The sequence below is a fragment of the Calonectris borealis genome, chromosome 17, assembly GCF_964195595.1.
Source record: "Calonectris borealis chromosome 17, bCalBor7.hap1.2, whole genome shotgun sequence".
NCBI lineage: Eukaryota > Metazoa > Chordata > Aves > Procellariiformes > Procellariidae > Calonectris > Calonectris borealis.
Window position 1 is genome coordinate 7,410,561 of NC_134328.1, and position 26,415 is coordinate 7,436,975.

At 35.5% G+C, this 26,415-nt stretch overlaps 1 protein-coding gene across 8 annotated transcripts; it reads right to left on the minus strand.

Moving 5' to 3' along the window:
* Nucleotides 1–503: 503 nt before the first annotated feature.
* On the minus strand, nucleotides 504–24,424 carry LOC142089661 (translocating chain-associated membrane protein 1-like). Of its 8 annotated transcripts, none has more exons than XR_012676246.1 (12): nucleotides 24,213–24,424; nucleotides 18,999–19,059; nucleotides 16,464–16,582; nucleotides 15,404–15,520; nucleotides 15,256–15,314; nucleotides 14,335–14,419; nucleotides 13,948–14,018; nucleotides 13,759–13,863; nucleotides 11,471–11,614; nucleotides 10,521–10,681; nucleotides 7,894–8,076; nucleotides 1,299–7,508 (listed from the first exon to the last, which is right to left on the minus strand). XR_012676246.1 is itself a non-coding variant. In XM_075166405.1 (11 exons), the coding sequence occupies exons 1-11, from the start codon at nucleotides 24,330–24,332 to the stop codon at nucleotides 8,003–8,005; spliced, it is 1,116 nt and encodes a 371-aa protein (XP_075022506.1). In that variant the 5' UTR covers nucleotides 24,333–24,424; the 3' UTR covers nucleotides 1,299–8,002. The 8 variants fall into 8 exon arrangements, 3 of the variants coding, with proteins under 3 accessions (XP_075022508.1, XP_075022506.1, XP_075022507.1); XR_012676250.1 differs by having other exon boundaries at nucleotides 1,299–4,342; nucleotides 7,453–8,076; XR_012676247.1 differs by having other exon boundaries at nucleotides 1,299–4,342; nucleotides 5,296–8,076.
* Between the last annotated feature and the right edge of the window lie 1,991 nt (nucleotides 24,425–26,415).

Below are 26,415 nucleotides of genomic sequence, written 5' to 3' on the forward strand. Positions count from 1 at the left end.
CTGCGGCTGCCGCCCAATCCGGGCGGGGAGCGGCCCGCCCGTTTTCTCCCGCCGCGGGCCGGTCGCTGGGAGACGGCCGGGCCTGAGCCTGGCGCCTGCGAGTCGGTATCGGCGGTGCTCTCCAGCGCTGTCCCCGGAAGGGCAGTCCCAAAGAGGGGGGAGGAAGCGGTCCCATGGGAGGCTCCCCGTGCCGGCCCCCCTGCAGCGCGCCCAGCCATGCCGCTCGTAGGGGCCCGTCGGTTAAACGTGAGGCTGGCGCTCACCGTGCCCGGTATCAAGCACTGCAGCTGTGAGTGATCCACGGAGTCACCGCAATACAGTATTTAATTTAATTTAAACAGAGCGTTTTATATGCACGAAGGATTAAAATACAATAAGGTATGAGCCCTGCACACAGCAGTTAATCACAACACTGAGATGAAAGTTACAGCTAAATAATGTTTGCGGAGCATTTGCTACACCAAGCACTTTTTTCCCCATTTCAATAAAGAAAAAAAACAGTCTGTTGAAGTGAATGTTTAATAAGACGCAAATAGTTTGAGGTAAAAGTTAAAAAGAACAAATAGCTTCAGTTACACTCTACTTCAGGTACATGTCAAAGATGGTTTTCAAACTAACTCGTAACAGCAGTTCACTTGCCATCTGTAAAAAAAAAAAAAAGGCAAGGATAGGAAGGACTGGGGACTTACAGAACATAACCTTCCTGTGCCACAGTTTGCTTGCATAAATACTATTTTCATAAGCTTTTTTAGAACGAGTATTTAAAAGTTTGCAGACTAAAACGGGGCGTGTAGAGAACATGGTATACCTCAGTTTTAGGTACTCATAAAGCAGCCATATAAAAATGCTCTTTTTATTTTGAAAATTTATGAAGTGTGAAATAATGAAAATGCATGGACTTAAGTCCTGCGAAGCTATTCATACAGCACTTCATTACAGGACCATAGCCACAATTAGTATTCAAGATGGACAGACAAGTAAAGCCATTAAGTACACCTTCCAGTAATTCCCAAATAAAAAAATACATCAAACTAGTGTTGGGCACCTATGAGCAAGTTACTGGTACAATATGAGCCTCCAGCTACCTCTGAAACGAGCATAACAAACCAAAAAAATCCACACATAAAAGAAATTCAAATATGTCAAGTTCTGGAAAAACAAGCTCCACCTTAGACTTTACCTTGCAGTTATACTACACAAGAACTTAGCAATTATAAATGTCTGTTTGTACTTATGAACTCAGATTTAACCAACTGGTAGAGACAGATTCCCTATCATGTTATCACAACAGAAAAGAGTTCTTGTTGTTAGGGTACCTTAAGAGGGATGAGGTCCTGTTGCATTTTCTGAAAGTGTGAGGTCTGCTGTTTAACAATTCCACTTCTCCCTTCCAGGTAGTCTTTTTCTGCAGGTTGTTCTCTTCTTTCACTATGAATTACAACAGAGCATTTATCAGGTCAAAAACAAAGAAGGTATGCAGGGAGGAATAGGTTAATGAGACGCTGCGGTAGCATTGGAGTTTATTTATGTTGTGGGTTTTTTATTTGGGCAAACTGCACATTATTCATATTTCCTCCATTTAGACCATAAGGTCTTCATATTATGCTTACATTGCATCTATGACACCTTAGACTCAAGACTGATATAGAACTTCAAGTGTCAAGAGAGCACATATATTGTGTATCTTCTTCTCCCTTTTAACCTTTGGTTCCTGTTATAGCAATTACAAACAGGTAACTTCAAAGTTAGCTCTGACTTTATATAATGAGGGATACAGTGATAAAGTGTTTTCATTTTTCATTGATATGTGATGCTCTACAAAAATTAGTAAGACTCCCCCCAAATTTTTGTACTTGTCCTAAAAGCTGATCATAGTAAATGTAGCTGTAGAACTGTAACATTTTTTTTATCTATTTGCTCCACCTGCTGGTGCATATTCCTTTTAAAGCAGTCTTTAGAAGCCTAAATGTATTAAAAATTTGGCCAAAAGATATACACAAGAGACATGCTTGACTTTAAGCTGAACTTATGTAATGTACTAATTAAATCCACAATCTGATCCCAACATTTTCTCAGTCAAAAAAAAGGCCAATGGAAACACAGACTTAGGGAAACATGACCCATAGCTCACTTTTTGGACACTGCCATTAATTTTTATTGTGACAATAACCCAGTCAGTCATCATTTTCCATCATCTACTGTTCTTCTCCACAAAACGTTTTCTCTTCCACATGGGCATCTCTCCACAAAACTGATTTGTCTCCTCAACCTTCCCAGATCAATTTCTGTTTGGACAATTAGTGCAAGGGAAACACCCCGTTTCTTCAGCTCATAATAATTGTTCTCTGCTCAGAGACAGAAAAACCCCCACTATGATCAACAAGCACTCTTTATAAGAAATTTTACATAAGCTTAGATTTCTTTCCATTCCATCTATTGATAGGATTTTTTTTTTAATTTATTTTTTGAAATGTTTTGCAAGGAAATAGTAACAAAGTCCCCATAAAAAAAAACCCCAACCCATCATTTCTAGGCTATGACATTTTCCAATAATACTCTGGGACAGAAGTAGCTTTCCATCCCTTCTTCCCTTCCCAAATTAGAAACAGACAACACAAAAGAAAACAACCCTCTCTGCTCCCCCAAACCTAAAATCTCCCCCCAAAATCTTTGGTATTGGATTTTTTTTTTTTTATATTCATAAAGAAATTTTATTTTTGGGTTCCCTGATCTAACCAGGTTAAGCAGGAACTAAGGTTTGTCACATTACCACCAGGTTTTCTGGGGCTGGACTGGCACTTTTTGATGACTGCAAAATTTTAACTTGCTTTAACTTCTGTATTATTATTTTGATTTTTTTTCTGTACACTAACTGATAGTTTGCAGCAGATTGCCTGCAGACTGCTTGACTGGAGTTGGTGAGAATATCTGGTGTACAAAAGACCCTGAAATTACCATATAGACATCACAGGGGCTGAAGAGAAAAGTTGTTCTGGCATTGAATAAACAGCAAAGAAAACCAACACTGATAGGTAATGGGTAAAAGTGTTAAGAACTGGAGTATATTTTGATTTTTTTTTTTTTTTTTTTAAATCCAAAGTACATACATACCTTCTCCCTAGACAAGCAATCCAGTTTGTGTGGCTAATCTACCTAACTGACCAGACTATCAAGAGTAACTGGTTTAGCATAATAATAAAACAGATTATTTAATGGCAACAAAGGAAATTAAACAAAATTATAGAGCAAGATGAGATGCATCAGAAATACATCATTAGAGAACAATTTTTTTTTTTTAAATGGAGAAAGTTTTCTTTAGCAATATCTTATCAAGTGAATAATCAGAACCTTACATACACTGAAAACATGGCTCTTGCAGATTATTGATTATACATTAAACAATCAACAAATCCTCATGTAAAACATAGTGGAAAACAAAACACATAAAACAATCTGTAGTGTTTCAGCAAAATAATTTATAATATTTTCAGCAGCCTTTCACTAAACCATAATTTAGCTTATACAATGATTAAATTATATTTATACAAATTCATTTTTCATAATGCATTTTAAAAAACCAACACATTTCAACATTAATTGTTTAACCAGAAAAAGGACAGACAAGTCGATTAACTGAAATAAAAATATGTCTTAAGGGGAATTAAAAACAAACCAGTATATTTGTTGCAATCAGTCACACATTAGTCAGTGTAATCTGGAGTACATTGCTGGTTTCACTGAAAGAGTAACTGTATATAAGAATTTTAGGGCATAATTGTAACAAAGAAATGTTACAACAATATTAGTTTATAAACGTTTCTCTCTTCCTCATGGTCAGTAAATTCATAAGCTCAGTTCCAGCCACTAAGGCTTAAAGCTAAGCATCTAAAATTTCATAGTTTGCAATATCGGTGTTGTTTTACCCATTTCTTTAACTACTAGAATTTTTTTGTGGTAAAAATCAACATTCATATGGTTTAAGAAAGGCAGTACATATGTGCTTTCAATTTAAGTAGATGCAGCAGCCCATTTTAACATTAAGAAACAAATACAGATGAAACATTGCCTCCTCCATCCCAATTCATTTATCAACAAAATAATGAAACTAATTAATTATTTACAGAGAGTTACATAGTATTCCACAAGACTGAGCATTTAGAAATTCTAGCATTTTTCAGAACTTGCTTAAAACTCAGCTCCCAGACAACATCCTGCATTTTTAGAACCTACCCTGAATGATTTCAGTTTTTAGTGGACTTGAACAGGAGCAGGCAAGAGTAACACTATTGTCGACATCGCTATGCCACCATACAACCTCCATTTCACGTGGCCAACTCAAAACCTCAGAAAGAAAAGAACGTAAAATGTATCACCTAAAGAAGGTTTTTTGTTACTCTGCTTTTAAAACCAAGTTAATTCCTATCATACAGTTCAAAAACAGAGATACAGATTTGTAACGAAAGCTTTTCTGCACTGCCTAAAACATGCCCTTCCTTTTATCTTTAAAAGAATATTCAGGAGATAAAACAATTCTTACATACCCTCTAGGAGGAAAGGAAGGTTAAAAGTAAGAGGACCTAATTTTGGTATTCTAACAAAGCAGATGCACAGTAATATTTTATATTTTGATGTGCATATAACTACTTGCAAGGGACCTCTGACACATGAATTAAGTTTGCAATTAGATTGTGACAAGATACAACATACAATCGCTCTGAAAGTCTTACGATTTACATAAATTAAAATCTTAAAATAAATGTAAAAAGAGCTTATGAGGATCATTCATTACAATATTACATCACTAGGGAACATGCCTCAACATCTGTGCTGACAGATTTTATGCAACTTCAGCAAAGGCTACATGGTTGAAACAGAAAGAAATCAGTATCTAACTTGATTGTTATTCTATGTGACATTCATAATATTGAAAAAAAGTGAAAATTACAATCAGCTTAGTTCTCAAAAAAACTGACAGCTATATCTGAATAAGAAAAAAATATCCCAACCAAACAACAACAAAAAAAATCCACAAAACAAACTCCACCAAACACAACTCTAACATGCTGTAGTTTTTATCCTAGACTTCAAGCGTAGGCTTTCCGACTTGTCTGTTTCATGGCACTTAGGACCTGCATTTCTAAGACTTTTGAAGATCCTCTGTGACATAAACATGACTTTGCAGTACTCTTGTTACTCTTGGCTTAGATTTGGCTTTAATTAGGTCTTATTTGGCTAAGCACTTCTGTATGAAAATTCTACTGTGCATTTTATTTTATTGACTTCATAATGAGACGCCTGGATTGACCTCAGATCTTGCTATGACATGAGGGGTTTGGAATTGGTTTAAGTATTTGGTTAAAGAAAAGTCACTTCAAAGACATTAGACATTTTTGGCAATGTTTCTGAAAGCTGCAATTCAAAACAAACTGTCAAGCGCTTGGGAATTCATAGCTGATGACTTGTGTCTCATACCTTCCCTATAAAATATTGTGCTTAACACATGGGAACAATCCCTGAATGTGGCAGTTTTTTCTAACCATGGAACAAACCGACAAATTTTAATTTAAACAGTGTCAAAGGAGTTTAAAAAGTAATTGCAGAGATAAGCTCAGAATCATCTTAGTCTTGTAAATTTAAAAAACAAAGAAGTTGCTTAAAATACATCTAAGCAAGTTCTCCTGTGAATTCATCATTTTCACCTGAGTTCTACTTTCCTGACTCCTCATTCCAACTCAGCCAGAAAGAAAAAATGACATTTAAAAAAAAACAAATCATCTTCATCATCATCTGATTTAAGAACCACTTTGCATTTCAGCTTTCACAGACTCTCTATTAGCAAGCCAATCAAAAACAAACAAAAATTGTAAGAATCACTGCCTCAATTCAGTTCACTTCTAAAAGCATATATACTTGCTTTTTTGTTAATGAACTGCTTGTTACACCAAACTGCTAATTTTCTTTATTTGTAAATTCAATGGAACTATCTTCATACCTGTAAAGTAATTACACTGAAATTTGCAGGAACAGTGTTTTAAATAAATTAAAACCAGACTTCTTGTTGGAAACAGTTTTCTGAAACATCTTCATAATAACAAGCCTAGAATTATTTAATGCATTTGGTGTTACTGTAAGTATGTATCCAAATATTTAATATATAGACAGTGGTTTTCAATTTAAAAAAAAAAAAAAAAAAAGAGAATCATGTTGTAAGGAGGAGATTCTTAGATCAAATATACATTATGTACATGGAATACAACAGTAGCTATACATATACTTGCATTGCATTTGTATTTCTAAAATAATAATTTAAATAAAAAACTACCTTTAAAGAAAAAAAAAATCAATCTTCTTTGAAGTGGCCATCATGAGTGTCATGCAATAATAATATTTAAGAGTGTAATCAGTTTATTCAAGTGGCAGTATTAGGAACATACATTCTGATAATACTGAAAGAAAAAAAAAATCTTTCAAATTCAAAATTGTCTAGTTTTATGTGCCTAGAATTGGACACTGGCACCTAAACCACTGTCTGGATTCACTTTTGAAAGCCTGGTAACTTAGGTGTGCAGAAATTGAAATCTACATGGACTGTTAACTTACAGTTGCAGTATACATCAAAGAAAACACTGTCTCGTGAGCAGCATGCTGAGAAATACTTGAAGGCTAAGCAAATCTCACCCAAACTGCTCAAAAGATGATACTTTTATTGAACGAGGCATTCATTACTACACAGGTTTATTAAAAATATCAGCAAATGCATTCTAGTTCCATGGTAAACATTTTCAGTAGAAATTTATAGGCTTACGTGAATTAATGTAATATTCCTATAATCTATTTGCACAGGGAGAAAGTTATGGCAAATAAGAAAGTGAGTTCATGAAACTTATCCAACATTGAGACACCAACCTCAGATCTATGAGGGTTACTTACAAAAATACCATTAATCTTTTTATAGTATAATCATATTAATATTAAAATCATATCCAGATAAAGTGTTCACATAAGGAGCAAATTAATACCTTCATAGACATAAAACCCTTGAGTCAGACTAAAATAAATTATTATCTACAGGTTAAGAAAGAAAAAAGCCTTTAGGTTATGCTTGGTGAAACATTCATTGCAGTATTGTTTGAGCACCTCCCTTGAACATCTTCTGAGTAGATTCAGAAGTTTAAGATGTGTCAGTTATAAATTAAAGGGAAAAAAACCAGTTGAGGAAAAAAAATCTGGCACATGTGATTGCAAGCATGAAATACTGGCTCTTTAGAAATATTTGGAAGTTTTGTCTTTTATTTCAAAAGGGCTAAGATTATACTACAGATTAACTGGCTACTTTTCTTCCCCTCCCCCCTGCCCCAAACAAGACAGTACAATCCACTGCAAAATCCAACAGGCAGTCTAACATTTTTCCCAGGGCACACAGTTTGCATCTTTACTGAACATTAGTCTCACCTTTATACTGAAAGAAGATTAGTCATGTCCTGTCAGAATTTGCCCTCTCTCTAAATCTGTAATTTTTAAAGAGAAATCAGGTATAGAACATTTTTGCTTTTTTACCAGGCTACCTTACTCCATGTAAGATGAATAAAGAAAAAATTTTTGGGGAGGGAACAGACAGACATGGTAAGATCTTTTTAGTACAGAATTTTGATTTTGTAAAAACAGATGAATAGACAGATAACTTAGATTTAGACAGCCTTCTGAAGTGTCTGTAATTCAAATATTACAAAAATGTAATAACTTCTGATCACAGAACCAGAAGTTCAAACTGATTCATCTGTTTTCATTGTTAAAGCTAAGTGAAATTTGGAGATGACTACTGGGTTAAGGTAAATCAAAGATAATCTTATCATAAATGCAGGGTTATTAACAAAAATATTTTAAAAATATAACCTGATAGTGTTCTTTGAAATAATAAGATATCCAAATAATAGCTCTGCAGTGTCAATTTTTTAAGTCACAGTCTTCTGTCAAATGTTGTCTTCTGATACTAGCTTGTATCTCATACTGGTTTTGATTTTCTTATTCTTGGCGATGCTCCACCTTCTAATTTTGCTGCTCCATTGACAAAGTTAGCTGTAATTTTAAATTAAAGTACAGCAAACAAATACAATTTTGCTTCACATGAAAAAAATATAGAAATCAGACCAGGAAAATTTAAAAAAAAAAAAAAAAAAAAAATCAAAAAAGCTTAAGTATTTGCTTCAGTTGAAATTAACTTGGAGTTAGGTACGTAAAATATTTAAGAACTTTGACTGTACAAAGTTGATATGAACAGGAATCAGACGAAAGTTGCTTCTAAGTTCCATCTCCAGGAGCAACAGATGCTCCATGAGGAGTATTAAAAACAGGTTATGCTTACCTGCTCAAAAATCACTTAAGGTTTTAGAACTCTATGGTGTCTCCTATCAGACATTTTTTGAGCTAGGTGGTAATTAGTCTCTCCCCTTACTGTCATCTTTTTCTGTATCTTTCTGGCAATAGTCTAAGTCTTTTCAGACGGGGTATCAATAAGGCGTACAATTTTTGGGATGTAGATACACACATGGATTTATACAATGGATGGTACATTCTAGCTGAGGGGTTTTTGTTGGGGTTTTTTTTGGGTTTTTTTTTTTTGGGGGGTGGTTTTTTTTTTTTTTAACTGCAACAATTGACCTGATGTTTGCAGGAAAAAAATCCTATTGATTTAAAATCTTTCATGAGACAAACGCTAGTTTGAAGTCCAGTGTTGTGTATGTATAAATTATGTTTCCTTTTCCTTCCCTCCATAATCTGCATTACTTTGAGTAGCTTAGAAATTTAGGAATTGCATTGCAAATTAGGAATTTGCCACTTTTTACTTATTTCCTGTTTGCAACATCTTTCTGCAACTCCCTGCTGTAAGAAATCCAGAATAATTTTGTTTTATTTTTAGACTTTGTAACCTCAACAGTTTATTTATGAATCTGTCAGCACAGAAACTTGTTGTGCCCTGTTGGTAAGCTCTCTTCAGAGTGCCAATTGACCATTCTTATATTTTGAATAATTAATAATTAACTAAGTATTGATCAATGTCCCTTCTTCTGAGAGATCTTAGTTTAACCAGGATCTTAGTTTAGTTGTTCTCCATTATGTCTTAAATCAATTTTACTGATTCCTTAGGATTTTTTTTTCCCATTATACAGCATTCTCAGTATTACACCAGTAAGGCATGTGCTATCCTAGACAGTCTGCCATTTCACACCTACTAGCTTTGTCTGTCATTAGCTTAAGAAGATCCGGCCACAGCACGACGAGAAGCTGCAACAGGACAGATGGAACAAGGCAGTATACGAAGGATATATGGTACACTTAACTTGTAGTCCTTCTTGACTGTAGTCAAACTACAGTATCACTTCTGCTATTCCAAAATGTAATCATCTTGGGAACTTAACAATTGCACTAATTTCATAAAACATCACAGAAAATCAATGAAGTTATTCATCTGGAAAGGAGAGAAGGATCTGCAAGACTGGAGAAAGAAAAAAGAAGAAAAGCGTCTGCAGCTACATTCAGAGCAGAAAGGCTGCTCTGGAATGATAAAGGAAAACAATGTTATGAGCACCATTACTGATGTAGAATCTTCCAACTGGTTTCAGCTAATGCTGACTTAGCTAGTAATCTCTGAATGCGAAGAGCTTCAAGCCCTCTTGGTAGAAACTAATACATAAAGATCAACTTCAGAAAGAGAGCCAGCCTGTGGTAAAATTCCCAAGAAACTGCATTTTTCAAAGCTCTACCAAGATCTCAAAAGTGATTCCCAATCTTTCATACATAAATCTATCCAGTGTGTTATATATATATATATATATATATATATACACTAACACGAATATGAAATTTCGCTCTACTGAATCTTCATAACTCCCATTTAACTCATTCAATTGATATAATATTGGAATTTGGAAATTATACAACGTCATTTAATTAAAAGTCTTTCTCCATTAGTTGTGCTTTGCCAGCTACCATGATGTTCCTTTGGAGTTCTTTTTCAGTGGGTTTGATGTTCTTTACATGATGTGTCTTTATGTAAAAAAAAAAAACAAGCTTAATTTTAATGGTCTGAAACATAATAAAAGCAGAATTTATGAAATACAGTAGGGATTTCCTATGATACTTTTTTTTCTGATGTTAAAAAAATTTCTAGCAGCATTGTAAAAGACTGATTTAAAATGGAAAGAAAATCCTGCAATCATTAAGCCCAGTTTCATGAAATATTCCTTGCATTTAGATTAACATTGAGTTCAGTGAATAATTTTGAAGATTACTCAGGGCTAACAGTTAATACAGTTAGCACTCTGTGTGCTGTCCTGTTACCAATATGGAATTACAGAAGAACATGCCCTAACATTTGAAGAAGCTACAATATTACTATATTCTCTGCATGTCAGAAGACAGATGCTTTTGCTCTTTTACAAAAAGGAAAGATATAAGATGATACATCTGGTATAAAAACATTTGGCCTAGAAATAACTTGAAAAAAACATTATACCACTGACCTCTGTTTGGTACCTTTTTTGTTCGTTTGTTCTTTGTGTTAGTTATTTTTTTCTTTGGAATCTGGTTCTTAACATGCTCTCTCCATTTCTTCAGCTGAAAATTTATAAATTTCCACATCATCCAGGCCTGTGTTAGACAAACAGCACCCAGGCAGCCAATCCTAGTAAGATTTGAGATTTTGGAGACAGTTAAATAACAGTTTCATTTAACCATTAATAGACTGCAAATCTGTACCTATTTTTTTTTTCCAAATGTCTACTATCGAAACAATTAAAAACTTCATACCATAGGAAACCAGATGTATCAGAAGGCTTTACCCAAGACAAGGTGTGTCACAGAAGTGGTGAATGGAAATCGTATGTAAGTGTATTGTTAGAAGCAATCATGTTTATCAAGGAGTTATGACCATAGCTTTCAATGGCTGATAGGAAATTGTGTCACTGAGGCCCCTTCTGCCCAGCAATCTACGAATGAGAAATCATGTAGATTCAAAGTCCCTCCCACACACTTGATTACAGGCATTAAGTTATAAGGGTGAATGTTAAAATGATGAGCTTATGCTGAAAAAGTAATAAAATTTTAAAATTAACAAGCAAGAATAAAAGATATACAAAAAATATTTTAGGAAGGCACCAATTATTAGTTAAAAAATTATGGGTATTAATATCGCCAAATGATACAGGCTTTTTGGATAATTATCAACAATTAATTTTTTAAAAAAAGTTTCTTTTTTCTTTCTTTTTTTCCTATTTCTCATAAATTCTGTCGTACTACTTTTGTGAAAAGAAGATAGAAAAGAGAACAAAATTTCCCTTCCCTTAAATACTCAAGAGGAAAACATCACCCAGGGAAATTCTTCAAAACATATTATCATCCTGGATTGTTTTATTAAAAGATATTTTGAAATGCCACATTATACAAGCATGAATGTCTACTAGCCTTGTTATACCTCACAGGGAGTACATTGAAGTTTCCGTCTGCTATGGAAAAACCTGGATTCTCTACTCTTGCCAGACCAAATCCAAATGTGAGGACAGATAAAGTTAGGGTCAAAAGACGCACCATTACGAAAAGTAAAGCCCAAATGGTAAATCTGAAAACAAAATAATGAAATTAATGTGCTTTCTCCCTTTAGTCCATTTCTTTTCAATAAAGTCAAATGTACAAAGAACTTTTCATTAAAATTCTCTCAGCAACAATAGGGAAATGTCCACAGAGGGGACAGAAAAACTTGGTCATCTGCAAACATTCAATCCTGCCTCTTTACCCAGTCTTTTGACTAGAAAGCACAATGAAGTAAAAACGATGCATCTCAAGTTGGCATTCATGCTGTAAGCCATTTATAAGTAATGGTGATGCTATAAAGCCAGAAAGCTGATGCTAAAGGTATAATATACATATATTAAACAGCTGGAAGATCAAGACAATGTATGTAATTTTTTAACAGCCAGACGTTTATAGGACAAAAAAGAAGGTAATCAGATAGCTAATAAGTAACAAATGACAATTATTTCACTTTATGGCTAACAGAGAAAGATGCCATCCTGCAGATTTTCAGCATCTAGAAGTTTTTGCTATAGGATGTGGCAAAAAACCCTGAAGAACAGTTTTACTAAGCTGACAATTCATTTAGAAAATTGGTATTATTACTGCCATTACATGAAGATTTCTATAGGGAAAAGACTTCATATTGTGTGGCTGATGAATGGATTAAAAAAGACACTACCCATGTGAAAAAAAGTATCTTTCCAAAATTTCCATTTAAAAAAAAAAAGAAAAAAACCCAGCTTGTTCAACTGATTTCAAACTTAAAAAACCCCATACTTCAAATCCCTCACAGTATAAGCAAGACTACTTAAAAAGCAACTCTCTTCACACCCTCCTCCAAAAAAAGATTTTGAGAAAAGCCACAATGTCTGGATGTAGAACTGTAAGAAGAAACAATAAATTCTGAGCTAGGAAAAATACTTAGTATTTGACATTGTGTTGTTTCTACAGTTGACATTATAAGTACTACATGTAATAGAATAAAATGCCCCAAATACTTCTGCAATTCATCAGCTATGAAAACCAATTTCCACTTCCAGTTATTTAAACTGTGGTAATATTGCACATGGGATAACTGATTTCCAGCCAAAGACAGACATAGTTGCTTATCTGACGATTAGAGTCAGGAAATATGTTCTCCGAATCAGTATATTTAGCATTCGTGCTTTTGGATGGCATATAATGAAAAGCAGATAAGCTCATAGCTCCAAAAACCTCGCAATTAAACATGATATACAAGTGAAAGAAAAGCTAACTTTCTCCCACGTTCCCTATTTGCATCAGTAAACATTGATTTTTTGCAAAGAACATTCAGCATACCTATTTCAAATGTTAGCTTTAAGGAGCAATACAAATTAATCTAGTGAAAAGACCAGAAAGAGCAGCAGCATTACACTGCCTCAAGGGAGGCTGCCCATATATAAGGAATTGCATGAAAGAAAGCAAGGTGTTCATGACAATCTCTTCCAGCTGGGAGTTATTCAGAAAAGGAAGAAAGAATAAGAGACAAGAATACATAAATGGGACAAGGCTGCTTTATTCAAACTGGAACCTCCATAAGTCTTCGCATTCCAATAGCGAAACGTATCCGATCCTTCCTAGCATGCCTCATGGTTAAGTATCTCAGTTCGTCATCTCCTTCCATTCTCAAATGCATTACTTTTATACCCATTAATTCTCAGAATAGTTGAGAACCTTACTCAAGAGATGTATAATTGAAGACATCTTATCAACTACATGTTTTGAGACATTACCTTCTCCGTTGTATAGTTACTTCACTGTCTCACCTTACCAAAAGGAGGGAGACCTGCAAGAACTTACAGGGAATGCTGCTTTTATTACTTCTTTGATTGACTGTTTTTAAAAACAAGTATCCCTACATACAAACATTTATGAACATTGAAGCAAACAGGCAACTTACAGAATCAGAAGCCAATATACAGATACCAGAGATGGGACTTTAGCAAAAGCTTCAGCAAAACCTTGTGATGATCATCATGAAGTGGTGTATTTGCTTCCTTGACTTTATGTAATAACAACGACTTGCTTGTGAATTCAGAGCAGGTAATAGTGGACATTGAAAAAGTGATATTTGCTACCTGAGTACTTTTACATACATGCACACTCATTTATACACAATTAGTAAGCAAAGTTCTGAATTCTAATTTAATTAATACATGCAAGATTTACCCTTTTTGCTTGTTTTCATCACTGAAGTAGAAAAGACGTGAGGCATGAAAAATGAGTTCCACTAAATAGTGAGGCACCATCAGAATTAGCCCCAATTGCTGCAAACTATAAAACAGAAAAGTTAGAAATTTTAATGAAGTTATTAAGAAAATACGTCTATCTATTTAAAATGGACATGCAAATACTTACTTTAATAAATAGGCACCAGAGATATGAGCAATGTAAAGGCAAATATAATATAGCTGCCTTGGAATATCTTCCTAAAATTAGAGAAATTATAATAAATGCTGTTACAGTTTAACCATATTGTCCAAAGAAAAATCATATCATTCATTGGGTTTGATTATTTTTCACACTACTGTATAAATTTCTGGAAAGACTATCTGAATCAAAAACTACAGACCACCTCAACTAAATTAGATAGGAAATGCAAGCAATTAAAATATATAAATGGTATAAAAATAACTGGATATGAATATGTAGATATTTATATAGTTAATATAAACAAAAATATTAGTGTGAATAATTGGAAGAAATAGATATTTAATTAACTGTACTGACAACTTCTTTCCATACCTTTCGGATCTTTTGGAAGTATAGCTCCGGCAATGCATGAAGCCAATAGGCTATCTGGCAAATATAGAAGAATTTTACCTGAAAACTAAACAATAATTCAGGTTAAGAAAACACAAGATGATAAGTTTTCAAGCTTTCAACATGAGATACCAGATTTTATTTCTTTATCTTAAATTAACTCCTTCTGACTCATTATAGTTTATGATTCCTAAATCAAGGAACCGCAAATACAAAACAACTCTGTGGTGACAGTTTTTTGAATTAACATCCATAATCTTCTTGATAGCAAGTTCTGAATCACCTTTTGAGACAATAGGAAAGAAAAAACACCAAAAAAACCTAACACACAGAAACAGTTTATCCTGTGAGCAGTGTAACTCCCTTTCTAAAAAATGCGTATTATCCCCCCTTCCCCCTATCACACTCACCGGAAAAAAATGGGGGGGGGGGGGGGGGGGCAGACAAACAACAAAATTTTGTAAGTCATCTTAATTAAAAATAAAACTAAAAAAAAAAAAGAAAAAATCAAGCTATAAATCCCCTCTAATTTGAAAAATCAGTCTCCGACAAACATGTTTCTTTAGTGTGAAACAGTTCAGCAGTCCTATTATATATCCCATCTTGCAAACACTTTCACTTTAACTCAGCTACCATGGTTAAGTTAAAGAAAGTTAAGAACACATGTAACTATCTCTTGGATAGATGTTCAATTCATCAAAAACTACCTTTGGATAAAACAGCTCACGGTTTTCAAACAGAAGAAGGTATTTTCATCTAATTGTCACTCTTATAAGATACCAATGTCACTACCTTATTAGCAGTTACACGAACCACTTCTTAATGGTTCTCTAAAATTTGGGGTGGTTAAATACTCAGTGATTAGAAGTACCAGATTTTTTCAATTGAAAATGGAACACTTACAGCATACGAGAATGGGGATAATCTTTCCAGAGTGAGGTTGGGTTCATCATAAATTCTTCCTAAAGAAAAAGGCCATTGATTTAAGGACCTTCTTAATACTTTAAGTCTATTTTTTAAATAAAAACAGCAAATAGAGTGACTTACTTACTGCATTCAAAATACTTGCTCCCCATATAAATGAAAACAAGTAGAAAAATGCTAGCTGTCCCGATTCATTGAATTTGCTGTGCTTTGTTTTTGACAAATGCAGACGTCTATTAATTTTCTGGAAAGAAAAAGCAGATCAATAAATGTAATTTCTAAAACAAGAAAGCTATTTGGGAGTTAGTATTTTTTTTTTCTATTTTTTTTTTCTTCCCAAATCTCCCATTCCTCAATCAAAATACACACCTCCCACCACTTAAGACCTTGATCAGCACTTTGTATGACAATTAGCTTCAATAAAACTTGCCACTATGGTAAAGTTCACATTGAAAATATTCAGATAATGTATTCAGACAATTTCCCCCCCCCCGTAATCACAGTCATATTGCTAAATTTTTCAAATCTCTTTGCACACTTAAAAACCATTTGCGTTTCTGTGGCTTAGATGACCTATTTGTGAAGACATTCTAATATCATTCAATAATAGATGGTCTTCACAATGGCTTTAACAAATTCATTTTACTTTGCAACTGAGTTGGTGTAAAAGAGCACACAATGAAGTTTGAGCTCCCTCTTTGAGGTGACAAACTGAAATCCACCACTGCAGTAATTTTCATTTTTGGTCTTCTGGATATATCTTATGAATCTAATGCAGCAGACCTCATTCACAGATATTTTGAGTAGGGCATGAACATTTAATGTCTGTTTTTACAGAAAAACATAAGTTATGTTGATTGAAAGAAAGATTCAGTGGTTTATATCATTAATAAATTGAGGAAATATCACTATAAAAATATCATATAATCATAGAATCATTTAGGTTGGAAAAGACCCTTAAGATCATCGAGTCCAACCGTTAATCTAACACTATCAAGTCCACCACTAAACCAAGGTCTATTTGCTTTTTTGTTAAAGAACAAAAGGATCGATCATAATAGGCCTCCTAAATGCTAAACGATTCCTTGTGCCATGGCTTACACTTACCTTGAAGAAAAACTGTTAGCAACTGATGGCTAAAAATAACATGTTCATATAAGTAAATTATATCCCAGTAATAAACTTACATCTAATATGTACTCCTGGATTACAGCATGCAGATTAATAGCTACAAGCATGTAGAAGAAGATTGTGGCAATGTCTTTTGGACCATAGTCATAAAAATGAAATTGTTCACTGTTGTCATCTAAAAAAAAAAAAAAAAAAGTGTATTTTTACATTCTTATGAAGGAATACTCTGTGCAATTGAGAAAGGGCAGCAGTGACCATTGTTCTTGGAAATTATGTTAAATTGATACCGGATACTAGTTATAAGTTTACTAGTAATAAGCAATTTTTTAAAAATTACTTTTTGTGCCTGATTAGATAACTTGGATCTTCTTTTCATTCAATACAATGATATAGTTATAAGCCTAGAACAAACTATTGAGAGCACTGAGCTGTAGCTTCAATCCATTTCTTTCATCTAGGCCATCAAAAAAGAAAAAAAAAAAGATAGAAAAAAAGAAAGAGGAAAAAAAAAACCCAACCAACACCCTATCTTCTATACTTTGGTAGAGACCAAATGAGATTCCACCTTAAGAAGCATGACCATCTGTAGAAAAAAAGAAACTATATAGTGAGGATAGTATGCCTAGTAATTCAACACATTGGTAAGTAACAACTTCCCCAGAATTAGTAATATGTTCCTATAAATCAAAAGCAAAATTGCCAAAAAAAAAAAAAAAAGAACATTCACACCATTACAAAAATACTTCAAATGTTTGTATTTACTGTGTTTGAGTGTGGGAGAACTTACAAATGAAATCCAATTAAAAAAGCATGTATCAGAAGCAGTAGACCTAAGGAAGCCTCCTTCCGTCTCTCCTTTGGCCCATAAACACCCATTACAACAACCTCACTTTTCTTTATGCATCTGAGACACAACAATGGAAAAGAATGAACTTGTACTACAATTAACCGAGAGCCATGTTCATCCTGATTTAGATGCTAGCATGTCTAACATTTACATTCTTCTGCTTTCACTTAAGAGAGGGCATTAATTTGGATGTCTCGTATGTATACAGCCGCCACTTTTCATAAACATCAAGGAATTTTGTTATCTTTAAGACTTATCAAACTCTGTTTGTGTTGTCCAGATGCAAAACAGCAGAAATACAGACATCAAACAACCTTTTTTTCCTAAAGGAAACTAGGCTAGAAGGTGTCAAGGAAGCAATTACTGCTTGCTGTAACATGAATGGTACATCAAGGTCCCAATGCACAGGACATCCATATAACTCTAAGCATCAGATGTCCTACTTCTATGTTTGAAAGCAGCTTGTGATATAATCAGTGAACAAGTAGTTGCATAGCAAATGCTATTTTTGCCTGGTCCCTAGCACTGTTTTTCAAAATGGACCTTCACTAGTAATATATTCATTGTTTTCAGAGGGCCAGAGATGAGACCTCAAAATTGCTTGTGCAGAACTCATCCACACCTCCTATTAAAACTAAAGGAAGCTACACCTTATTCATTCCATTGTATGTATGTATATATATACACATACATACGCACACATGCACCAAACACTGAAGAAGTCACATCACAGACATCTTGGTAACTGACACGTGGATTTTACTTTTTTCTCCGCTATAGGAGATTTCTACTTGATGCTGCTCAAATATTGGTAAAACGTAAGTCCACTGACTGTGTACACTTCAAGTGTTCAACATTAAACATCTCAGGAAACATTTGCGAAGAATGATATATATTCATTACTGCAAGCAAAGTTGGCCAATGCGTTATTTTGAACATATTAAATGCAGTCAGAGTGCTACATTATTTGGAACGGTCGCAGCATAGAGGTCTCAAGTTTGGAAGTCAAGATTAGAACAGAAGTCATAGATTTTGCTAATTTCTCTGAACCTTAGTTCCCCATCTGGAATAATTCTACCACAGTACCTATTTTTTCCAAGACATTGTGCAGATTAATTCCTGGAAAGAATTGAAAGTTATCAATACTATTAAGGAAAACTAAGTTATCAAATAAGGAAATTCCACTAGCTGCTTACCACTCTTGTATATAGTACAGCAGGTACAAAAGATTAAAAAAAGGAAATATTTTTGGGGAAAAAAAGAATTGGTACTTTCTCCCTTTGTTATTTAAAAGCATGATTGAATCAGTAACATCAGTTACTTGAGAATAATAATGTGATATTTTGGAAATATAAACCACAAATCCATTACTAATGACATAAGAAATCATGAATAAGCAACAGATATATAGAAGACTACCAAAATATTCTGTTACTTGATAACTCCTGTTGATTGTACCAAAACCTGGAAAAAATGTATGCTTTTCAGATTAAAATGCAAGTTAGTAGCAGTGTTAACTATGGGAAAAATAACCCAGTATTATTCACAAGCAACAGAGAAAACACTAGAATGTTTCAGTGAATATAGTATTAGTAAATCCAAAAGCAGACAGACAAATATCAGAGTTCTACTATATTACAAAGATGAAGTGAATTGAAGTCTTGAGGGGAAAAAAGAGTAATTTTTAATAGTTGAGCTCTTGCATTGCAAGAAAAAAAAAAAAAAAGATTTGATTTAATCTCACCAGTGGTATAGGTGACATTGTACTGCACAGCAATAAAGATGATGGCGTACTTGGCTGGGACCTGAAATTCAAAAAGAAACAAGGAAAAAATATCAGATTTTTCAAGCAAGCTGGACTATAAACACTCAAAACTAGAAGATTATGCCATCAACAAATGTTCTCCCACACATGATTTAAATCAAAGAGGTCCCGAACGTGTTATTCATCTCCCACAAATGTGGAAGCTCACCTTGTTACAAATCCTTTAACATTTGCTGCATAGGGTCAGGACTTGAATTATGTCCTTTTAGCTAAGGATCAAATTACTCACTGTTCTACTAAATAACATTTTAAATTGTTTAGAAGTGGAAATGGCTTTCATTTATTTCAAAAGTTAAAAGACTCTCTAAATCAGATGGAAAGTTTCACCTGACTTTGCAAGATATTAAAAACCCATGATGTTCTGGCTAAGTGTCCGTATAAATAAATACTCTACTAATAGAGTAGTCAAAACATCATACTAGAATTCTAAGATTCATCAATTTCTTGTATGATAAATCAGGCATTTTCTAAAAATTACAGTACAATCAAGGTACCAATGGTATACTTTCATGTTACTTTTTCTCCAGTGGCAAAAGCAGTTTAAAAACAAAACAAAAAGAAAAAACCCCAACACTTTCAGCCATCCCTGCCTGTTCATAATGTTTCCCCATTCCCATGCTGCTGTATATTTAGTCCTTAGCTGTAACAATGGAACTGTTTATAAGGTGGATTACTGTATGTGGATTACTGTACTACTACAATCGAGTGATAAGAGGTAAATATGTTTGCTTAGTTTAGTTGAAAACATTTCATTATCTGGTTTGCACAACTTCAAAAACAAACAGTTGTGCTGATGTAACTGAAAGAGTGGTAAGCTATAACACAAAGATATAAGTGGAAGGGGAAAAAAAACCAAACCTGGTTCCTTTGCTGCAAAAAAAATGCAATATGGAATTATGTCCTACACTGCCAATAGCAAATACATTTATTACGTTTGCAAGCACTCAGTTATCTAATTCATAAATCAGAGAAATACAACAGTCATAATCTGAAAACTGATGTTAAAAAAAAATACATTTTTGTATCTTTTATGCTTTTTCTTAAACTGATCTTCATAGATATGACTTAAAACAAAGGAATATAAACTGAAAAAAGAAAGCTGTTTTCCTCAGATGGTACACCATCTAATTTCTGAAAGTGTAGCTAAGAACATTCAGGAGTATATAAAACAAGCATTAATTTATCCAGCTGCAAAGTAAGCAAGAGGCACAACAATGCAAAAGAAGATCCTTTGTAGCAAGAAAAGGGAGGAGAAGGCAAATCGCTTCAGTACACTGGGAGTGCACCTGTGAAATTAAGTAGAGGAGTCATAATACTGAAGAGTGCTTTTAAGAGGAATTCTCATTAAGGAAAACGAAAGTACCAATTTTACTGGCATACAAAACTCATTTTCAGACACTGCAGTTCTATGAACAATTTAACCTTTTGTAAGCCAGCACTACCATCAAAAGGAGCAATCCTGCTTTTCTTTTCACTGCCAGTTGCTTCTTGTCTCTGTCCCACACTTATGCCATCAAAAGTAATAGTGTGGTGAATTGGACAGGAAAATTATACAAGTTAAAACTGATCCAGCAAAACAGGAGGGAGGAGAAAACCCTGTTAACACAGATGAATTCCTAATATGCTGCACGGCTCAGCTACAGAATTTCTTTTGTGTGCTTGATGGGGAGAATAAGCAGCCAGAGCATCAATGCCAACTTAAAATGTCCATGGAATAAGAGTGTGAAAAATTCATTACCAACTGCTCCTGGAAAGACAGGGAAAATATAGATAGTTACATAGGTATCAATGTCATCAGCACCTAACTAAACCAAACATGCTTGCTTTCAGAAAGTCATCACTCAGGACCCACAGCAACAGTCTCCCTTGTAGACGGGCATTCAGACAGCACCATGTAACTTCAAGCAGACCTCTTCATTAGGGAGCTTTCCTAAGAATAAGCTTTTTTCAATGGTCTTTGGGAGACGAGAGTGGTAGAAATCTTTGCTAGAGCCCAGCAGGTTAGGTTTTTGTTTATCCATGAAGCACACAACATAATACCCCAAGCATTTCACTCTGCTGGAAGTATGGGAGCCTCATTAAGTGGTATTTTGTGGTAAGACAGCCACAGATAGAAGAATGATGTAAATTGTTCTAGGAGGAAAGAAATTGTATAAAACTCTCTGAGATGATACTAGAAACTTAAAAAGAACCATAAATACTAAAAGAAAGTTTCTTTAGAAGACAAGGCCCACTCTGTTGTCAAGAAAAGAAGTAGGATTGGGCACATAAAAGACTATAAATATTCTCGGAGAAGGAAGAAGAAAGAAAATAACAGTTAACATGCTAAAATTTAACTGCCACTTTTCAGTATGTTATAATCAGAGTGAATTTCCCTACACACATCTATAGACCTCATAACAATCAGCAAAGTTAAGTTACGGGAAAGTACAATTAAGGTGGCTAAACAACCTTACATGTAAGAATTCCCTTTAAAGAAATTCTTATAATTGAATTTATGACATTCTAATGCTCATTTCTAATTTTAATTTACTTATTGTCTTTTGGATGGTCTCATAGATATGGGCAATTGAATGCCACCTAGAAAAGAAAACCCTGTATTTACTATAGTACTATGTAAGACCAAGCAAATAATTCAATCGGCAGTAAACTGTGAAAAGTTTCATCTACACATTCTTTAGCTTATTAGTGTATGACCTATGGTACCATGGGCTAGATTTGGAAATCTGTCATTGACAGATGCATCTGAAATCACAGTAAGCATAAAATCCTGTGAAAAACACCAATTTGGAAAATAAAAGAAAAAAGTTGCCTTTCAGTGCTTCAAACTTAAAACCTAAAAATAATTTCGCTTTAATACGGAGAGGAAATCAAGACCAAAAGAAAATAGACGTAACAGCTGTGTAGGCAAGTTCAGTAACACTTATGAAGCGCTTAATATAAAATCATGATAAATGTCACCAAAATTTACTGGAAAAACATCAGTAATTTTGTTTGTTTGGCAGACTGGATTACCCATTATAAAGATGGTATAAGACCTAGACAGTGAACAACAGAAATACAGATTTTATTCAAATAACTCCAGTATGCTTTTTTGCAGTGAATGAGGCAGAGGTGTAATACAGAGGTCTAACCTGTCACATAGCACAACTGTTCCTCTGCATAATAAATGAAAGGTGTTTCAATCAAAAAGTAATTTTTGCACAAAAAAGAAGATGCAGATGTTTAAATTACACAATAAAAAGTATAATAGTATATGTTCAAACAAGCACAATAAAAATATATCACAAGCTACACTAGAGTCTAGTCTGCATTTGAACTTTTAAAATTATGCTGACTAGAAATGAGATAATTTGCTAATTATCCTTGGGTGTAACTAATATTAACTCACTCTTTTTCCTCCAAAAGAAATCACCTTCATCAAAATAATAACACTCACCCCGGGGGAGCTGCACAGTCCCTTCCAATACCTATAGAGTTACAGAAATACAACTTCCATGGTGTATACAAAGCCTGAGTTAAGACAAATGGAACTCAGAGATGGAACTCCAGAAAACATACTTGTTTTTAAAAGCAAAAAGACACAGAGCAATATCTTTTAGAAAGTACCATATATAAAGATACATAAAAAGTTCCATTTGGGATCCCAAACTGGGTTTACTTTATCCCAGGTGCAGACATTTACTTTCTTTCTTAAAGCCTTTATCACCTGAGTTGTCAAGCCCCTAGCTATTTTTTTATCCCAAGATTGAGTTCTGCATTTAATGTATTAACTTTCATGACATACTTCTCCATATATGATACAACTTCTTATACCTCAGCACTGCATTTGTCCACCATTTAGAAGGAAATTACCTGACCACCACAACTGCTTTCTCTACTTTATTTCTGTCCAGTATCCTTAATGTTTTCCGAAGTGGGTCAAGATATATATATAAAAAAAGAACATCTACATGTAAGTATTTTATCTCAGAGTTTAACAGTACTGTTAGTTTAAAATGATCTGATTTTTAATCTTATCCAACTGATGGGAAATGTGTAAATATTTTAGTAAAGTATTTAAGTTGTAATAACAATAAAATTTCAGTAAAGTATTTAAGTTGTCTATCCAGAATGTAAACTCTACCAAGCCTTATCCCATACTCAACACCAACATAAAATATTCATGTAGCAACACACACACACAGACACACACGGCTTTTGTCCCAAAAGTGGAAAAAAGATGCCTAAGAGAGATGCCTAATCCATCACGCCAGAAACTAATAAGCAGCTTGCACATGGAAATAAATTTAACGATAATTTTCAAATACAAAGGCAAAGAGGAATTCAGAAGTTAGGCTGAGACTGTCTAATCTCACATTTTTCTTCAGATTATCCATCGCTAGGGAGCTGAGCCAACGACAGCAACAGACTGAGCAGTGGTGCAAAAGGGTGACTAGCAGTTTTTAACTACCATCTGGTCAAGCATGCTCAAGAGAGACTGTCTGAAACCCTCTTTGTAACAGTGTTCCGAACTGCTTTACCACGTGGACTTTTGAACAGAGGGGGGGGAAAAAAAGAAAAAAGTAAATAGACGCAAGGGGGCTTGAGGAGCTTTGTAACTCGGGAGACTGGAACTGAGTAAAAGGGAGCTTATGGGAGGGGTGCTAGGAATGAAACATATGCAGAGATGAAGTAAAACCGGACGAGAAAAGAAAAGAGCAGCAATCTGGCAGAAGGGGGCAAGTGAGGGAGTTGCATAGTGAGAGTGGGAGCTGGCAAAGACAACTCAGTAGAGAAGTTACTGGGGAGTACGTGAGCTGAGGCAGGACAGAGAGAAGTGAAACTTGCTGGATTCGGAAGACAGCCGAGACATGGAGAGGACGGTGCCCGAGCAGGTTGTCTCGGAGCTAGGCCTCGGGGTAGAGAAGAAACAGGGACATAACCCTCCAGGGAAGAAGGGAAAAGAGACAGAACCGGAGGGCGTGGGGCAGAGCTGCTTGGCAGCGAGGCTGAAGCGACCGGGAGGGATGTACTGGGGAAACCCCAGAGCAAGAAGCCAAGGGCGCTGCGGCTGCCCCACAGCAGGACCAGGTGCTGCTGGGCTCTACTCAGCAGCCACCGGTCCCCTCGCCCCCTCACCCCGCCCAGTACCTCAAAGATGAGCCCCAGCAGGAGGCCCATCACCAGGCAGGATGCGGTATCCGCATGGTTCTGAATGACGAACTCGTGGCTTAGCACTGCCGGGCCCTTGTTTTTCCTGCGGAGCCCCATGGCGATGACGGCTCGTGGGGCTGGGCAGCCCCACCGAGGGGAGTAGCACCTCTCCCTGCTCCTCAACAGCCTTCACCTCACACACGGTAAACACCGCCGGCCCAAAAGGCCCACTCCCCTTCCGAGTTTCAGCCAATCAAACTTACGAGTTCTTATAATTGGCAGTTCTGGCAACTAATCGTTAGGCGGTCTGGAAGAGCGGTTTCTGAGGAGGCGGTGGTTTGGAGGCAGTTGAGCACTTGCGGCGGGAGACGGGGTCCGATTGAGTGACACGGACCCGTGCCAATCCCACATGCGGGGGGAGGGGGATTCAGAAGGCCGCCGCGGACCTTAGTGGGTGGGCTTCGGTTCGTGGCGGAGGCGGTCTGGGTGCTGAGGCGGTTCCTGCCGGCAGAGGCTCTGCGGAGGGAGCGCCTTTGGTTCGGTTCGATCTGGTCTGGCCTCTGTGGAGGCTTTACTCGCCGCAGCTCCAGTGGCGGCCAGGTAGCTCTGTTCTCGTAAAGCCTGCGAGGCACGTTGGTCGGTCCGCTCTCCTCACGAGTCCCAGGACTGCCGCCCGCCTAGGTGGTGGGAAGTGGCTCCTCATCATCCCCCTCTGGAGTTGAGCCGTGCTCCCTCACCTATGGCTAGGCAAAAGCGGAAAAGCCGTTGAGAAACTCCCTTTTTCTTTTTTTTCCCATTAAAATGGAGAGAAAACGGATTCAGAGTGCTTTGACGTTCTAAAAATGTGGACGTTTGCTATCTGCTGGCTCTAACTGGACTTCAGGGGGAAAACCATACCAATTTATCAAAAAAATGTCAATAAAGGAAAGGGTGAAGGCCAGAGGGTGGCATGGTATCCCAGAGAACGGGGTTGGAAGAGAAAATAAAAATTAGGTTCCATCTGGCAACCGGGTGTCTCCCCTGCTGTACTGAGTGTGGCCTCAGCTGGTTCCAGTGAAGAGAGGATCTGCCTGGATCCAGTTGCCAAACAGGACCTAAAATTCAGTTCAGCAGTTAATTATTAAATATTTAATGCTCACTGAAACTATTTTTTAGTATGCCTGAATTTGCTTTCTGTTAAACATTCTGCTTCGTTGTTGAGTTTGGCTATGCTCGTACTCCTTTTCCCACCCTTATTTTGAGTTTCAGGCTAATATATTCAGAAACTGTATTTTACGTTTGAAATTACTACAGAGCACAGGTGCTATTTGGGACATTCATTTGGGAAGCAACTGCCATGCATGTTCTTCTCATCTGAAAAGAGGAATTAAAAATAAAATACTTGTAGTAAGTTGTTTACAAATCATGGCTGATTTTTTTTTTATGAAAAAGAAATAAAATTGAAATAATTTCGTAATTTAGGTTAGCATAATTGCTGTTTCTATTTTCTTTTTTTTAAAGCTACAAAAATAAGTGATTCAAAACAGTTTCGTTTCTTCCTGGAACGCATTAGAGAAAGGGGCAAGTAACGCTGAATAGGAATGGAAACCAAGAAAAAGGACCTTGAATGTCATTTTGTAACCCAGAATATACTAATCTGATACAATTTATACCATTCTTTTTGCACCATATCAGAAAGAGCAAGCTAGTTTAGATCTTTATTGGCTGGGAATATGGTTTTCTAGAAGATCTTTAAGGGCTTTAAGAATTGTTCTATATCTGTGTAGCTTCTACATTTGTAGCTTTGTAGATAATTTTACTTTCAGCATAAATTTTAGCTCTTATACTTGCTTAAGTTCCAAACAAGTAACGCTGAGTTTTTATTTTGAAACAAAACTAAAGCAATTTAGCAGCAGATAACTTTGTTACTCACTTACATAGATGCATGCTTTCTTTAGGACAAGTTAAGATTTAATACATTACTCAAATTTAAGATTCATAATTAATCTAGTAATTACACTATCTTAGCAAAATGAATCTTGAGGCAGATTTGCTAGCTATAAGACTTGAAGATTTAGATCATGAGATACAATGAGACAATCTAATATGATAATTTATAGTAATATTAAACTAGTGTTCAAGTGCATGCTTCAAGAGATATCCAGTGACTTCTGCTCTTCTATATACACTAGCTTAAATTTTTAGTATAGACATATGCTGT